The 18,145-nt window shown below is 38.6% G+C and overlaps 2 protein-coding genes across 5 annotated transcripts; one reads left to right on the top strand and one right to left on the bottom strand.

Moving 5' to 3' along the window:
* Positions 1-29: 29 nt before the first annotated feature.
* nkrf (NFKB repressing factor) lies at positions 30-8,173 on the top strand. 3 transcript variants are annotated; one of them, XM_026917341.3, is made up of 3 exons: positions 30-161; positions 1,362-1,486; positions 5,834-8,173. In XM_026917341.3, exons 2-3 carry the CDS (start codon positions 1,378-1,380, stop codon positions 8,047-8,049), a joined length of 2,325 nt encoding a protein of 774 aa, XP_026773142.1. In that variant the 5' UTR covers positions 30-161; positions 1,362-1,377; the 3' UTR covers positions 8,050-8,173. The 3 variants fall into 3 exon arrangements, with proteins under 3 accessions (XP_026773142.1, XP_034161925.1, XP_026773141.3); XM_026917340.3 differs by lacking the exon at positions 30-161 and adding an exon at positions 189-1,100; XM_034306034.2 differs by lacking the exon at positions 1,362-1,486 and having other exon boundaries at positions 86-161.
* A 597-nt stretch (positions 8,174-8,770) lies between these two features.
* Positions 8,771-18,096, bottom strand: ube2a (ubiquitin-conjugating enzyme E2A (RAD6 homolog)). 2 transcript variants are annotated; one of them, XM_026917344.3, is made up of 6 exons: positions 17,892-18,096; positions 17,556-17,636; positions 17,215-17,240; positions 11,877-11,966; positions 11,640-11,728; positions 8,771-10,024 (listed from the first exon to the last, which is right to left on the bottom strand). In XM_026917344.3, exons 1-6 carry the CDS (start codon positions 17,933-17,935, stop codon positions 9,896-9,898), a joined length of 459 nt encoding a protein of 152 aa, XP_026773145.1. In that variant the 5' UTR covers positions 17,936-18,096; the 3' UTR covers positions 8,771-9,895. The 2 variants fall into 2 exon arrangements, with proteins under 2 accessions (XP_026773145.1, XP_034161927.1); XM_034306036.2 differs by lacking the exon at positions 17,892-18,096 and adding an exon at positions 17,751-17,849.
* Between the last annotated feature and the right edge of the window lie 49 nt (positions 18,097-18,145).

Raw genomic sequence — 18,145 nt, 5'->3', positions numbered from 1 at the left:
GTGTGACTGGGCTGTAGTTTAGCCCACTGCTGCTAAGGATTAGCATTAGCCTTAGCCTGGTGTCTCGGTGCCTCTTTAAAGCGTCCCGGAGACGCGGTGCGACTGCAGAGTGCCTTCATCCTCAGCGCCACATAAACACACGGAAATTCACCAACATCAAGGTAACAATGTGTAGCTGTACTTTAGTACTGGCGTTATTAATCTATTTAGACCTCGTATAACCGCGTTTAAGTCAACCTATCGATTAAAATATGTTTAAATTATTACATTATAGACGCTTTGACTGCGTCACCCTATTGAACCAGTTTGGCTAAATAGCTTAGCATAACTAGCCGTCTTTACGACGAGTTTAACTATGGGTGTTTTTTGTATGAAGTCTAATCGTTTTGCTGGCTAAACCTGTGTTAAAGTGTGCACCGTTGAAGTAGCCCCCGATATAACCGTGAACCTGTATAAAACAAATGAACTGTTAGCTGTGGAGCTCTGGGTGTTAGCTGAGGTATTTGCTAGCATGCTAGTTCACCTGAGTTAGCCTGCAGATGGGTTTGTTAGCTCGGTGTCTTTTTTTTTTTTTTTTTTTGATATCGAACCCGTAAATGTGTCATATGTGCAAGGCAAATGTACTTATGGGATAATAGTACAGCACTCCTGTCTTACATAACTGCAGTCGTATTAAAATACGACTGGAGTAAAGGATTGCATGGGGTGATGTCGCTGTAAAAGCTGCTAGCCGATAGATCTGCAAAGCTAACACCGCCATCAGCAAGCAAAGCAGACGCTACATAGTGTGAGTTTTCAGACACGGGCCATATTTCAGTTTCCCACAATGCTTTGCTCAGCACAACCGGAAACTGAGCTGGCAGAGCCGTCTTTGGCCCGCGTCATGGCGATGGCGGTAGTGGAGGCTCCTTTTAGACACTGAAGACGATGAATAGGGACTTTCATATTGATGATTTTAGAGAAGTTTTTGAAAGTGATAAGCAGTGGTTGGCCAGAAAGCGGTTTATAAGCAAACACATTGCAGACTATGACACATGTGACAGAGATCAGCTGCTAGCTCTGTCCATGGTGTGGGTCAACCACGTGTTCATGGGATGCAGGTGGGTTTGGCAGACTTACAGATGCGTTACAGTTTGCATGTCTTGGCTAATCGACATGGATTAGAATAAAATCCAGATGAGAAGAAGTTGTTATAGAAAGCATTTTGCTGTGATATCTGTTGACACCACTAGCTCACCCATGTTAGTGTCTGACCTGCAGCCAGTGATCAGTATTATTAGTGTTGAAGCGATAACTCTGTAGGACTTCACCAAAGTTCTCCAATTTATATAAATGCATATTTTTTTTGCTCTATCTGGCAGCTATGGCCCACAACTGATGCAGAGAGTGCTTGAGATGGCAGAGGGGATTCATGTTGGCGAAATGCCCTCGTATGAACTAGTCTCAAGTGCTGAAGCAAAAAAGAGGCCAAATTCATCGGATGGAAGTAAGTCTAAAAGGGCTCCCTGGTGCTGTTACTTCTACCAGTTTGCACTCTATTCACACACTGAAGAAGCCAATAACAAGGTTGATCATGCAAAATGCTGGTTGATTGGTCAGTTTTGTTTTTTTTTTTTTTTTACTCTCAAGCAGTCCACTACATGAATAGAGCGTTATTAAACACTTAAAGGTGCACTAGTCAGGATTAGGTCTCTAGCGGTTAAGTAGGTGATGTACAACAATTACTGGACTTTTTTTTTTTTTTTAATTATTATTATTTTAAACGCCTTAACCTTCCAGTTCCTGCACATGTATACAGTGAACACCCCCAGAATCTGTAATGGCCAGCAGAGTTCAATTAGTCTGTTATCAAGGATTGTCATGACCAGTGGCTCGTCTGTGAATCAGCTGTTCAACAAATGAAGGATCAACACTTTTGAGTGACAAACAGGGTTTTTTTTCTCCAAATGTTGCAATTTGACAAAAAAAAAAAAAGTTCCGTTTATTTGCTCACCTTTATAGATGTTGCACAACTGTGAGGCAGCCTGCTCACTGTCCTGCTTAGCTCTATAGAATTAATATCCATAGCATCTAGTGATCAGAAATGTGAGCTGTTATAATTGCTAATGGAGGCCCATTAGATCAGGCATTATGCTGCCCCATGCTCAGGGGGAGGAGTCCTGTTCACACCTGGCGTTAACATGCATCCTGGGTCATCAGATTCTAAGTGGTCAGCACTAACTACACGTGTGAATGGGGTCTGTGCCTCGAAGACACATTATGATTGGATCACTCGAACCACATTTGGAGGTGGTTTGGGATGCATATGGCCACGTCACGTATGCAGTGTGACTGCAAGTGTGTCTTGATGCTTCCTGGACAGCAACGAAGGACCCACTAATCGATTGCGTCCTTGCCCTAGCTGGAAAATATGTAATCATTGTGAGATTGTTTGGAAATCACGCTAAACGGTAGAGCTCCAGCAGAGACGATGTATGAAATCAGATCACAAGTGGTCACTAGAAGTGCATTCATAATGCCAGATGTGAACGGCTGTTCACTTGTGATTCATTCACAGAGGTGTGAACGGGGCCAATGAATTGTAAAAGTACTCTACAGCCACCAAGCTCTTGTTTTTATAGCAGATTATCGGAATTAAATCTAATACATTTCTGCAGACAAAGACAAAGCGTATGCACAGACAGTGTGCCTGTGATGTACAGAACTATTTCTACTGTAAGATATATTGCAAAGACTGTTAGAGGGAAAGGGGATTATGGAGTGGATAATGTTCATACCTCAGAAATGCATGTGCACCATGCTGACCTTGTTTCCCGTGCAGAGGGGGAGGGGGAAAAAAAGAAAATTGTGTCTTTCTTTTTCAGTGTTTGACTTTCGTACGTTAGTTTCTGGTTATTTGTGTGGTTTAGAGATGTAGCTTGGCCGGAAATTTTGCTGAAACCTAGCAAGCACACTTGTACCAAAAACAGTTGAACAAAGGTATTATAATAATAATTATTATTATTATTATTATTATTATTATTATTATTATTATTATTATTATTATTATTTTTATTATTTTTATTATTATTATTATATTTCTTTGTAATGAGCTCCCATTTGTTTTTCAGCTGACTGCCACTACTGGTGTTAGTTATTTAGCATCATTAGTATCATTATCTGCACAGGAGTTAGCTAGAATCACGTATATTTCTGTAGAAGTGGTTCACCCAAAGCTTCACCTTACCTGAGTGTCTAAGTGATTTAAAAAAATATATATCTACTTGATTAGTTATGTAAAGCAGGCCATTAATACAGTTCAACTTTTTATACAGATGCCTTTCCAGACCTGTCCACGAGGAATGTGTTTAATTCCACGTCCAACGTCATCCCTTTCACCAGTAATAAATTACTCTGTCTTGGAAAACCACTGCTAGTGTGTATTCTAGTTTTACTGCATTTTTTTGGAAGCACAGTGTGGGTTTTTTGTTAGTAGTAAAAGTATCTGACTGTGCTGGGTGCTTCTGCCATGTTTCCTTTCTGAACAGGCTGAGATGGGAATAGGTGAAGGAGCTTTGGGGAGTGTCTATAAAAAGACTGACAGGAGACCTATGTAAACACAGACAAGCAGTCCGCATTGGAGTGCAGTTTTCTAAATTACACACTTGCACTGATGCCATTTTTATGTTCTATATATTTATTTTTATGTATGCATTTTCACGTTTGTTTGGACTGGTTAAAATCAATTATTGTACCTTTAAACATCGCATTACATATGTGCTGTTGTACCGCTCTGTGTTATGCAGCTCCATTTATACACAGTACAACACATTATTGGACTCATTGTGCTGCCATGCTTAATTATGTTGCTTTTTCAGAATAATACTGCACATTATTTAAAAAAAAAAAACTTTTAACCTTTATTTAACCACAGTAGTCACACTGAGTTAAAATCACTTTTCCAAGTGAGCCCTGGCGAACGTGGCAGCACAAGTTACCTAACAATTTTAGTAATTGAGGCAGCTTTGAACCAGGGCAGTAGTTGTCTAAATTAGCCGCATCCCCTACACCTTTACCCCTTCACTATTGGCAGAACTAAAGCAGATTTCCCATCTTCTTGTATCTTATTCTGCTTTTATTGCTCTTATAATAAGTCAGAACATATCTGTTAAAGGATCAGCAATACTTTCTGCCATAAGATTGAGAGAGATTGGCTCAGTGTCCTTTGGTCCAGTAGATTTAATTATGTCTAAAAGAACCTCTTCTTTACAGACTGTAATAAAGTTGAAACTGCCCTCTCTTCTCAATTGTTATGTTTTGTCAATGATTTAAAAGAAGTGACCCTGATTTTAAAAAAAATAAATAAATAAATAAAAAATGCTGCGCTATTGACCGGAGATTGCTAGTTCGAATCGCTACGATGCCACAGCCATTCGTGGTCAAAAGTCCAAGAGTGCAAAATTGGCCAAGGGCTCAGGGTGGGAAGGGTGGCATTCTCCCCTGTCTGTCTCCCCTGTCTGTCTCCCCTGTCTGTCTCCCCTGTCTGTCTCCCCTGTCTGTCTCCCCTGTCATTCAGTGAGACTAGCCAATCACAGGCATCTGTGAGCACTTGCTTGCTTCATGTGTCTCAGAGGAAGCATGTACTACCCCCACCCTCTTTTATTTATGCTAAATAAAACAATTTATTGAGTTCTTTTTGTCCTTAATTTATTATTAATTTAAAAATTTAATTATTTAAATTTTTAGTAGTTTCATCTAGATAAAATTTAGGTTTGGTTTTATAAACAAGTGCTGTTCACCCATTTCTTAAACCTAAACGATGACCAGTTTGCTGCCAAATCCATTTTCCTTGTTTTTGCCCAGGCCTAATTTCCTTCATGGTCAGACAATTCATACACTATATGGCCAAAAGACTATGGACACCTGACCATCACACCACATCCCATTCCAGATTTAGTCCCCCCTTTGCTGTTATAATAATCTCCATTCTTCTGGGAAGGCTTTCCTCTAGATTTTGGAGCATCACTGTAGGGATTTCATCATTCAGCCACTAGAGCATAGTGACATCAGGCAATGAAGTCGGGCGAGGAGGCCTGGGGCACAGTTTGCATTCCAGTTCATCCAGTTCAGGGCTGTTTGCAGGACACTCAAGTTCTTCCACTCCAACCTTGGCAAACTGTGTCTTCACAAGGATGATGTTATACAATTGTGTGTTTCCAACTTTGTGGTAACAGTTTGGGGAAAGCACACGTATGGGTGTGATGGTCAGATTTCCACAAACCTTTGGCCATTTAATGTAAGAGAACCAAGGGTTGTCCTGGCCCTTCATGCTGTAATCAATAATGGAGCATACTTAATCACTTCCGCCAAAAAAATATATATATATATCATGCAAAAAAAAACCTAATTCTCAATTATTAGAATTTTGTTTTCTAATAATCCAAGGCTTTAATTTGGATTATTATCTCTTATCACTAACATCTCTTATTGATGCTACCGTACCATGGTCACTAATGTCATTGGGGAAATCAAAATCGAGTCATGTAGATTTACCTGGGTGTTTACCTGGGTGCTGAATTAAAATTTGTGTATAAATTTAATGAAAATTGTATTTGATTATATTACTATTTCATAGGGTTTTGATATTTGACTAGTACTTCTCTTGATACTGTTTATTTGCACATGTTCTACAGTCATGTTGTAGCTATCTGAAAATGAATAAGAATCCCAGTGCACTCATTGCACATGGCCAGAGAAGCTTTGAATCTTGAATCTCTTCACTGCTGCTTTGATACGACACAGTAAGTTTATAGGAAAGGATAATAACTGAAATCATTTCTGTTGTTCATTTCAGGTGAGGAACCCATGAGGAAGATGCCTGTGTCCAAATTTGGCCCGAGACCACGATTCGAGCCAGTACACTTTGTCAGTGGCAGCAGCAGCAGCACCAGTGGATTAGGGCGTGCTGATGAAAAAGAAAATGAGAAAGAACGCAGGAGCGGGGAGGTGAATAGCATAAGGCAGAGGGAGCCAGACCAGCCACACAGCAGTAGTCATGGTTATGGCCCTCCTCCCTCCTCATCATTATATGGTTATGACTCTTGGGCTGATCGTAGAAGCAAGGACATGTCCTACAGCAACAAGAGTGGTTTTGGTTATGGCAGCAGAGGGCCCACCTCAAACTTCATGGGAAAAATGCATCAGGAATACACAGCAAGATATGAGGCACACAGTGCAAGACAGGCAAACTCGCCTCCTCAATCAAGCCGATTTGATAGCTATGCAGGGGGAAGGCCTGGACGCTGGGATTCTGGAAGGCATGGCTTGGGCTTTGGCCATAAGGATAGACCATCATCTAGCAAAGGTTTGACTAGAGCCTATGATAGCCCAAGCAGAGCCAGTCCTGGCCTGCTCCCTACACCAAGTATGCCAACCCCAGTTCCTCCAGCTACCCTGGATGAGAAGCAGAGGTTAATTACCAGGGTTGTATCTGCTGTAGCAGTCACACTCCGAGACCCTGCATTTGTGGGTGGACCTGATGGTCCAAATTACAACTTCATTCTCAGCCGCAGCATTCAGTCTTGTAAAACTAACCCTGAGTACATTTATGTTAATTTAAAAGATATTCCTCAGTCTGACCTTCCCAAGAACAAGAAAGTCCCACCTGAGGGCTATGCGTGTGAGCTGAGATGTTCAGGTGTGTACCTTGCGACAGGCTACTCTGGCAGCAAGAATGGTGCCAGGGACCGTGCATCAGAGCAGGCTGTGAAACTTTTCATGAAACCAGTGGAGGTCCGTGTAGTGCAACGTCAATATAAGCGCAATTATGTCAATGACTTGGTAGTGTGCCAGTTAAACACACCCACCCCAGCCTTAGTTCCACCTCTACGCAACCCAGAGGACAGCCCACCACCCAGTACCAAGGGACAGTATGTGCCTGATAAAAGCAAACACTGGACAGAGTTTGTCATAATGGAAAATGCCCATGATGCCATTTGCATCCTCAACAATTCTGCTGCCTATAACCGTATGAAAATTGACTATACCTTTGATCCAGTACCTAATAGCAGTGCATGGGTGTGTAGTGTATATTTGCAAGGTGAACTTTTGGCTCAAGCCAGAGGGACAAAGAAGAGCTCTAAACACACTGCGGCTGAAGAAGCTGTTAAAAAACTACGAATGAACCAGGCAGTTCGCCAACAGCAGGAACAACAGGAACAATACCAACAGCAGCAGTTCTCTCAAGGACACCCCAACGCTGATCAGCCAGTTGGCAGTGTTGGCCAATATGGTGGACGAAAGAAACATCTCAGTGAACTGGTTATTCTAGAAAACTCAGATAATGCCATTTGCATCATTAACGATACTGCGCAGTTCAACAAGGTGGCTGCAGACTACAAATTTACAGTGCTACCGGACCATCGCTGGAGGTGTGAGGTCTACATTGAGGGTCAGTTTGTGGCCGAAGGCATTGGTCCCAAAAAGACTGTTAAACACATTGCAGCTGAGGAGGCCATTGCCACTCTGAAACGTACACAAGCAGTGGTGAAGTCAAACCTTAGGAAGGAGGGCAATGTAGACGCCATTTCCCGAAATCAAATTATGGCTCGTTGTGGGGAGGAGGCTACGCGGCAGGAAATAAAGGAGGACAATATTGGTAACCAGTTGCTCCGCAAGATGGGCTGGACAGGTGGTGGGTTGGGTCGAGAGGGAGAAGGCATAGCTGAACCAATCATGGTTAAGGAACAGTTTAGTAGGGAAGGACTCGGTATGGACATGGATAAACATGGTCATCTGACAAAGCGTGATATTGAGGAAATCATACGCACTTATGCTTGTTCAGAGCGCCAGGATGACCTACGATTCTCCACTGAGCTCAATAATGAGGAGCGTAAGCAAATTCACCAGGTCTCCCAAAAATACGGGCTGCGAAGCAAATCTTATGGCCAGGGAAGACACCGCTTCCTTGTGGTTAGCCGGAGAGTGCAAAAGGATCAACTGATTGGTCAGCTGCTGCAAGAGGGTCAGGTGGGACGATACGAGCTGGTAAAACCTCAGGCCCCTGAATGACTGGACCTCAAAGAACCCTACATGTGACTGTGACTGAGTAGAGCAGATGTACTTATGTTTATCAGTTTCAAAAACAGTTTAAAATGTATTTTTCAAAAAAAAAAAAAAAAAAAATGTCCACTAACATCAGTTGCTTCTGCCTTTCTGGCAGAAAGATCATTTTCTATTTATGGCACACACCCCTACCCCCTCATGTATTGCCATAGATTTTGAGGATTATAACTAATTTGAGCAAGGCACTATGTTGTACACAAGCTACTTACTAAGATTAGTCATATCTTGTATCCTGTACTTCTTATGGACATAAATGTTGGTAGTGAATTCTATGGCAGCATGTGCTATCAAACATTCCATTTTCATGAAATTTTCACGATGGACAGCACATTCTGTTCATGTGCTGGACCATTCCAGTGCTAAAAACGTAAACAAACTAACAGCTCATGAAAAGAATTACTGTTTCACATTTGTCACATTACAGTCAGGTAACTATTGTTAGTGGTATTGTAAAGACCTAAGGTATCATTGAAAGCTAGTTATCTAAGCCACCTTCCCTAGACCAATGCCTGAGCAGCAGTTGTGCTTTGCTCACAAGTTTTTTTGTGAGATCTATTGTGTCTGCTTGTTGTATATTAAAGGACTTAATATGGTCAATATCTACTGGTTTGTTAATTTAATTTAATCACTCTTGATATTCTGCACTCCATCCGGTTAAGAAAGTCACTGAGATTAATTTACTGTTTATTTACAAGAAGTGAGAAAATGTACAGTTTCTTACATTGAGTACAAGTACAAATCCAACACAAACTCTGGATGTGCATTTGAAAGATGATGACCCTAAAGAATTCAAATGAGTATTGCATAAAAGCAAAACAGCATCATGCCCAGGCAGTGAAATAAGTGATCCACAGGGGACCGGGGAAAAAAAAAAAAAGCACTCAAATTGGAACTGAAGAAATTGGCCAAATAATCATGCAATTGGGATATAAAGTCAAAATCAATAGTCTGAAAATACATCATTACCACTGTTTCAGATTTCAGATTCTAGGCTTGGGATAAAGGCTTCCAAAATTAAGGCAGACCTCTTATTGTCAGCCTTGTATTAAAAAAATATTAGTACACTTGTTTTATACATGAACTTATAGAAACCAACAGTTGTATTTCAAATTAAAAGGTAATAAGCAGGTCCCAGAAATTAAAAAAAATAATAAAACAACATGTTTAGTACATCAGCCCAATATATAAACTTTTCAGCTTAAGTGTGATAACATCTGTAAATTTTAAAATAAAGAAATTTAGATTGACGCAAGAAATTCTGTCTATTGGCATTCTTCCTCCAAGACCACCTTGACATTAAAACTGGACTGAGGTCAATAAAAAAACCAAGCAGTGTGTAACAAATAGATAAAGAAACCAATAGATGCAAGGTTCAATAAAGCTTGATTGACTGGAACCCACAACCTGAGCATCCATTTACATCCAGTTAGTAATCTAATGCAATCAGCTCACAGTACAGGATCAGACCAAAACTAGACAGCATATGGTCATGACAAACTCCTGCACAGATATCAAAGCTTTCACACACAAATCAAAGAAAAGCTTGTAACCTTGAGATGGCAAGGTACAGTCGGTTAAATTAAGAAACATCCTTGTCCACGAGCAGGATTCAGCATGAAGAGGGAGGCCATGACACAACAGCACTCTAACCTTGCAACAGCTACAGAACAGACAACTCTACAGAGTAAGAAGAGTATTCAAAACAACGTGTATATATTTTATTCTTTACGTGATGGTTTTCCTCTCAATAGCTGAGGCAGAGTATTGTCCATACACCGTGTACTGTTTGTGGTCAACAATCCCGCCAACTCTGTTCCACAATGGCAGATACACGCTTCTCATACTCTCGTTTGTTCTCCTGGTACAGCTGAGCTGCCTGGCTGTTGGCAGGACTGTTTGGGTTTGGCTCGTCCAGTAGAGACTGCGGTGGAGGAAAATGTACATGTCAATCTTGAACATAAAGCAACCTTCATTATTTGAATAAGTCACATTAGGCCGGGTTTATACTTGCTTTTGATATGTGCCGTGGGCATTCTGTGTTCGCTCAATATGTTCAAGTGTGGAAAGAGGTGCGTGTGGTGCAGCACCAATATAAATAGCAGGGACAGTACTGCACAACGTGACAATGTCCCCAACAGACTGAACAAAGGATAGCCGTCTCTCAAATTACATATTACTAGCACTCATCAAACACATGTTCTGGATCTTCTAGATTACGAACAAATGTGTCCCAGAATAGCTGACATGAAGTCGCTATTACAGGAAACCTGAGAGCTACACAAGAGGGTGCAACAAATAAATACAAACCAAACAGCACCATGTTATACTGTTTACTGCAAACACCAAACCTGGCTGTTAACAAAGTGCATTTTATTTTTAAATTAAAGTGTATAAAATTATAAAATCAAAAAGATTTAACCTAGGCCAGTTACAGTGTTCATTTTCAAACTGTTTTTAATCAGTTTTTGTCCTTTAAATTTAGTCAATATTTATTCATTTTAGTCCAGTTTACTCAGTTTATTTGACAAGAAAATGCAAAAATTTAACCAAATATTCACACAGTTTACATATTATCTTAGACATGTATCAAACAGGAAAACTGCCCTTGTGAAAACGTGATCTGAAATAATAACATACAATATTATGAATTCTTTATGCTTTAGTTATTCATTGTCCATATTTTAGTGTGTTGTTACGGAAAGTGCGTATTCACAACGCAACTTACCATTCTACCTAGCGCATTACTTAAGTTGAAGTTCACTTGTGCATTCACAATTTGTGCAGAAGCAAGTAATATTACGTTTATGTTGTGTATATGTCTGATTAATCTCATATGTGTATAGGATGCGTTGAGTTAATTAAGCTGCTAGTGAAGCAGTTTACCGGTGTTCATTCTCTGTTCGGCTTCAGCTCACACAGCTTAAGCAGGTCAATCCCTGACATTATTGACTACGACTGGATTACCTGAAATCTTCTTCTAGATTCTTCTTCTTCAAAAAACATTGTGCATTATTAATATCTTGCATGTCATTTTATCAACAGTATGTTTTAATTAAAATCTGTGCTAGTGCTTGCTACACATCTTAAATTTGAATGCACACAGTTTTTGCATTGCAATGTGCATGTTTATCTTAAATTCAATTAATATTCTAAGTTTGAATTTTAATTTGACAGCCCTAGACAGACGAGGACAGAAGCAGTGCGAATGGCTAAAATGTTGGTGACATTCATTCTTGTGTTAACAAATACACATATAAACAGAATGGGCAATATCAAGGTCAGCAAAAATAATCAAGGTCCTATACATATCTCGTATGATAAGTTGATAACGTAATTTTTAGGAACAGGGATCTTTTGGTTCTGACATGCCAACTACTGTATCAGTTTTTAATGTATAAAATTTGTACACCAGGAGCACAGGCAAGTATATGAGCAGTGCCACTCACACTGCTGTGTCTGCATGCACACGCATAGTCAAACGTCATGTACAACTCAGGCCTTTTGTGTTAAAGTTGATTTTGCCTTGTTGTAAATACCTGTATAGATGTTAAAATTGAAGAAACGTCATATGTTGGACTCCAGCGGTTCTGAAGAATGTCCAAACATATACTACCATCTGCATAAACTAAAAAAAAGCAAAATCATATATATATAAAATGGGGTCTATTTCTCATATGAAAAATTTATCCACACACATTCCAGTAAACAAGTCGTAAACAAGTCTTAAGGTATTAAGAAGGCAAAAAAAAAAAGTATCGAAAAAAAAAACTTACCATTGGGGTGAAACATTTTAGATACAAATCGGACTGTGGGTGGTTTGTTTGGATATTCTTCTGTGAATTCTATTGTAAGTTTAAAAGTTCCTGTGAAAAAGATGATTATGAAGATAAATAAAGCTTCAACCCAAGACATGACTGAGCAAATAATAAATTATAATAAATAATTTTAGCCATTACATTTTCATTGCTTATTTTGCTTTAATTCTTCCTATGTAAAAAAGAGAGACACTATTTTTGAGCACATGCAAGGATGTATCCGAATTATTCAGCTGTTGTTCGACATCAAAATAAGTGTTGATTTGAGTTCAATTGTTCAATCTGCTTCAGGTGCATGGATACAATCCCCCACCCACTAATCTCTTATTTACACGTCATATGCAAGAAGCACGCCCCAATCTGCTCTCGTGTACATCTAATTTACAAAAAACATGCCCTAAATTATGTAGGTGTTCTGAAAGTTCACTATTAAAAGGAAAGCTCTGAGCAGCCTATAGTCATCCAAAATCCAAAAGAGGAAAAAAAAAAAAAAAAAAAAGAGTACTGAAACATAGTAAGCAAAGCAGAAGTGCTTGAGTCTGAGATTTAAATAAACATGTTCTCAGATGCATCATATAGGCCTATACAGAGAATTATGGAAGTCTGCTTTTTTATATATATATATATATATATTAAGACCAAGAGCACATCGAACTTTTGGACCTTCCCCTGTGGGTATTTATGTGAACTCCAACGGTTGGATCAAAAGACTTTCCCATCATTTACTGAATTTGAAAGGCACTGATGGAAAATTCTGAAGGCCATTGCCATTTTGTCAGAGACAACATAAGGCATTACATCTTCATCTTCTGCCATAGACAGAGAACATCAAAACCATTCTAGCAGCGCTTTAACGAAAATCCCTCATTCAGCACCACTGGTGCAACTGTGCATTTTCGTGTTTATGAATGCGTAAGTGTATGTAGTAACGTTTCAAAACTTCAGCTGAGATAGTGAACAACGGCAGCAAATACAGTTTGCAATCACTGCAGCATCCATAAATGCACAAAAAATTCTTGCAAACATCTGTACTTGAGCTTTCACTCATTTCCCAGTGAAGTGCTTGTGAGAAAGAAATGGCTCTGTACTATCTGTGCTGGAATGAGGGTGAACATTTTTAGCAGCAGTGTATGTTTGTCTGTAGTTTGCATTTCAAACAAACACCGGCCGTAAGCACCTGAAACATGGAGAGCATCTATACCCTCTTGATTTGAATGGACAGATCAAACATCTCTTGTCCGGCTAAATGTTTTTGACAACCTCAGAAAAACTAGCAGTGTGTGTGGGACCTGCTCCTGCTACAGACCCTGACTACACAGCTGTTTTTCCTCCAGATAACTGAGCCAACTTATATTTTTAATGTACAGTACTGTGCAAAAGTGCAAAGAAATGCTATAAAGTAAAGATACCTTCATAAATGATATTAAACATTTGTACATAAAAAAGCCACTATTAAAAGCAGTAAACAATAATAAACAAAGTCAATATTAAATGAAACAACTCTTTGCTGTTTCAAAAATGCACCAGTTGTCTCAGGTATATTTTGTACAGTTTTATAAGGAAGTTAGCTGGTAAGTTTTTCTGAGCATCTTGGAGAATCTACCACAGTTCTTCTGGAGACTCTGACTGTCATACCTGTTTCTGTTTTTGCAGATAAAACCGGATAGACTTCATTATGTTTTTTGCCTGAAAAGTGGTGTATTATGTAATATGTTGCTTTCTTTACTGCCATACAAACATTTTCCTGTAACATTTAATTTTTTGTTGGAAAAGTAATGTTTGGAATGTTTTTTTTTTATTGACTCAATAATGCAGAAGTCATAAACATTTAAAACAAAAATTGTATTTAAAAAAAATTAGGGTGCCTAAGACTATTGCACAGTACTGTATGTCTGAAGTGACAATCTTCATCGTGCCCTACACATGATTGTCAACGCTAGCTAACCAGTTTAGTGGTGTTGTGTTCATTACCAGCTGTGACTTAAATTAACTAGCTGGCTTTCCAAGAGTGAAAAATATAGCTAGCTATTTTCTGCTTACCTTAATCCATTTCAGTACCTAAACAAGTGGCAACCAGAACGCTACAATTCGTTACCGGATAATGAATACCAGATACCACACGACACAGTCATGGGAGAAAGAGCTCAAGTGACAAATGGAAAATATATTTTGGATATAAATAGACTATTATGGAATTTTTAAAACTGCATCAGTCAACACGAAAGATAATGAATTACTGTACCCTCTGGTGAAATTTATTTATAACTAAGTTTTTATTCATTTTAGAACTCAAACAGGTGAAATATAACTGACGTAAGATTTACTGAAAGCAGGTAGATGTTAAGAAAATGCTATTGCAAGCTACATGTGGAAGAACTTTCCTAAAATGAATTGTGCATTCATCTCCACCATGCAAATTAATCTGACAGCTGAGGTTTAACTATATAGTATACTAGTACACAAGTACAGAAACTCACACCAAGGACACCTGTTAGCCACTAGCCAGCCTACGTTACGACACTAACTGAAACAGACCAGAGATCTGTAGAAATTACATACACCAAGAGCGAACAGAAGTACTGTGATTGACTCTTGCAAAAAATACACAAAACTCATAAAAACACCCAGTTTAGCATATACATCAATAACACCTTTATTAATAGTTACACTACTCTACTAACAATCATAAGTATCTTTCATTAGGTTGTTAAAAAGTTGCGCTTGAATTTACACGCAATCTGACCAGATGAGACCTTGAGTACACAGATACGTTGTCAGAAAAAATTGATTAATGGAGTTTGTGTGTGCTCGCTTTATGATTCACCATACACAACTTTGATGAATAAGTTTCAAAATGTAAATTCTCAGATAAAAGGATTTAAGACTGGAGGCCACTGAACACAGGATGTGCAAATGGTAGATAAATAGATATTAATAAAAATTCTACACTAACATGTATTATGGTTTGGCAACTCCTAGTGTGCACCTAGTTTAAAAATGTCATTCTGCAGCAGTGTCTCCTTTTTTTTTTTTTTTTTTTTTATTATTTTAAAAGACTTGTCAACTGGCCATAATCACACGATTTTCATTTAAACAGTGAGTCTACAGCTTTCTTGAATTTTGTGCTTTATTTTTTATGTGAGCATTTACAGCAATGCATTCTGATGTCGGTACTGTCACATGGAAATGTTTCTAAGCCTCATGTTTTAGCTTTTTAATGCACTCACGAAATTCACCATGTTATGTTCTGTGAGACCTATGCTCCAAGAACAGTGTTTGTTTAAATATCATTTACAACTTTTCAACATTTTCAAAAACTACTATTTTTCAGAGATGTGCAATGTAAAATCACTTTTGGTGTGCTAAGACTCTGCCTGTACTGGTAGGCACATCTTTCCTAACTTGATCTCTGACACGGATATCCACTGTGCAGTAGACTATCCAGCTGCCCTAGTATCAACATCAAGTAAGAGTATCACTTACTTGATAAACATCGTTATATCACCTCAAACTACTGAAACATCAATTATATAGTACCATCAGTGGTATAGCAATGCCCTTTTTTCTAACTAAATACTGCATGCTTCGCCCCACTTTGGATATAATTTAAGGTATAGATAAACACTAAACCAGGCTGGGAACAACTTCTAACTGTTAAACTTGTAAAGAAAATGGCTTCTAAAAATGCTTTCATAGGATTCATGTCTCTAGTGAACATACCCATTATAATAGGTCAAAAAGGTAACCACGACACTGCTTGTGATGTGGGCCAAAACTGGAGAAAAAATTCTCAGTAGCTTATAGGGTCCAGATTACCAATATTTGTAGTTTTCACAATATTCAGGAATCGCATGAATTTCATAACCTCACATTTTCATGACGCATGACACAAAATGACACCAGTGACAACCTTCAGTTATGTGATTTTGGGGGAAAACTGTTTAAAAAAATGTTAACTTTCACTAGGAAACTTTTTTTTTTTTTAACGGTATTGTTGCCATCTCTTAGTGTAATGGCTATCAGCAAAGAAGTAACTAGTAACCTCACCTCCTTGTGTTATAATGTTACAGTGTTTCCACTACAGTGTTAGTGTTTCCACTGCAGTGTTACAGTGTCATGTTCACCTTTTTTTTTTTCTTTTCTTTAAATCACCCTGTACAATACAATGTAGAAATAATGTTTTCTCTGATTTTTTTTTTTCTTTCTCTACAGGTGCATATGTCAACAGGAGCTGCGCCTAGTAACAATATCAGTTCTTATGCTTGTATAATAACAAAAAAGTAGCTACTTTAGAATAATAGTTTCACTATTATTAGTATCACTATCAATAGTATCACTATCATGTGCAATACCATTATTGTTACTATTTATTACTTTTCAATATCTCTGACAGTACATCTGTGAATAATAATGTGCAATACCGTGGTCATTATCATTTTCTGCTGTTCTACCAATTGAATATGCAATACCATGTGCAATATAAAGTGCAATATCATGTGCAATGTCACTTTTTCACTCTACTTTTCTACTTCTCCACTTATTTTTGTGTACTTGCCTATTTTTTTTTACTAAAATATCTCACCTTTTTTTTTTTTTTGCTATTCTATTATGCATTGCGGTTATTTTTACTATGTTGTCTTTTATTCCTACATTTTACTGACGTCTGTTTGAGCAACCTCTGACACGAGACTTTTCCTCAGGATGAATAAAATTCTATCTTATCATGAAAGTAAAGCACATACTGGAGTATTATTACACCCTTATTAAAAACTAAAACCTATTTCAGAAAACCTCAAAATGAAAAAATTAAAAAAAAAAGAAGAAGAAGAATTATATAGCAGGTCTAATCACTGACCCAGGGGACAGAAGATCCTGCCTTTAATGAAAGCTTGACCATTCTTAACATTAGTCATTTAATTTTAAAGCTGGACCCTCACAGAGCCCTTAGTTCTATCACAAATAACTGGCTTGATTGAATTTCCTAAACTACCAGAGATTTTCTCCTTTCTATTCAACATGGGGGGAGTGCAGTTATCTCATAATTCAATCACAGAGACAGTCCATGAACTGGATAACCCCTCTGAAATGACTACGCTTAGTAAATCTGGCATTTGTATTTGTTAAATATTAAATGAGGCGCTGATAAAGTCTAGTTTGACATATAGTATAGTACAGAAGTCCAAAATATACTGTATTTTAGAAATTGGTATTTTATAATAAATGAAGACAAAAAAAAAAGTGGTATCTGTTTTACAAATTCAAAACAGGAACAGATAAAGTCTCTGAGCTAACTTACCATCTTCAAAAGGTGTCCCCTCTGGGCTAAAAGACAAAAAGAAGTTCAACAATGTTAGTTTCTAACAAATAGTTTTAGACTATCATGTACAAACAAGCTTAAGTTGAGGCCAAACATAAGACTTGGTGGGTGATGTCTGGTCATATACAGCGTGAACATCACTGATACAAAATATCAGATAACTACACTTAACCACTGTGAACCACCAAACTACTCCAGCCGGCAACCTTTATACCTGGACATGGAGAATAGCTTACTGAGTAACATCTGCTCACTGCAGGCTGCCAGGCAAACATCTGACAGTAGCTCCTGTGAATTACAGGTTGATCAGTGATGCTTACCCAAAAATGACAGCGTTCCAGACCATGATGTTATTTTCTGATGGAGCTCCGCTAACTCCTGCTGGAGGATCCTCCTGCAGTCTGAAAAACAAGTCGACAAAAGAAAGAAATCCCATGACACTCAGCAGAACAGAGTGATGAGATTATTTATAAACAGTTTACCAGCTAGAAATCTTTACCGCGCCCATATATTACCTAAATAGCTTTTCTGTTTCACTTCATTAAAAAGCCGCCATGTTTGATCTACCAGGAACCACTGCTAGCAAGCTAAAGCTAGCGACAGCCCTCAAAACAACCGAGGCCCTGCTTTTTTGCTTTTTTTTTGGCAACGCTTACCGTTTAAAATCCCTCATTAAACGCCGTCGTGCTGGGGTAGACATCTTGTTTAATTCGAAAACGAAAACCTAATCATAAGGTATCGCCGTCTGTTGTTTTGAATCCGGATAAAATACTGAGTTTGGTGGCGTTCAGGCGGCTCCGACTGGCGTTAACATTCAGCTTAGCTCCCCGCTAGCTCGCGTCGCCTCCCTGGAGTCCCTGCCTGTCCGCTCAACTTGTGTAAGGTAGCCGCTTAGGACTGGACCATACCA

Source organism: Pangasianodon hypophthalmus, chromosome 7 (genome assembly GCF_027358585.1).
Source record: "Pangasianodon hypophthalmus isolate fPanHyp1 chromosome 7, fPanHyp1.pri, whole genome shotgun sequence".
NCBI lineage: Eukaryota > Metazoa > Chordata > Actinopteri > Siluriformes > Pangasiidae > Pangasianodon > Pangasianodon hypophthalmus.
The sequence above is the reverse complement of the archived record's forward strand: the minus strand, read 5'-3'. Positions and strand labels throughout refer to the sequence as shown.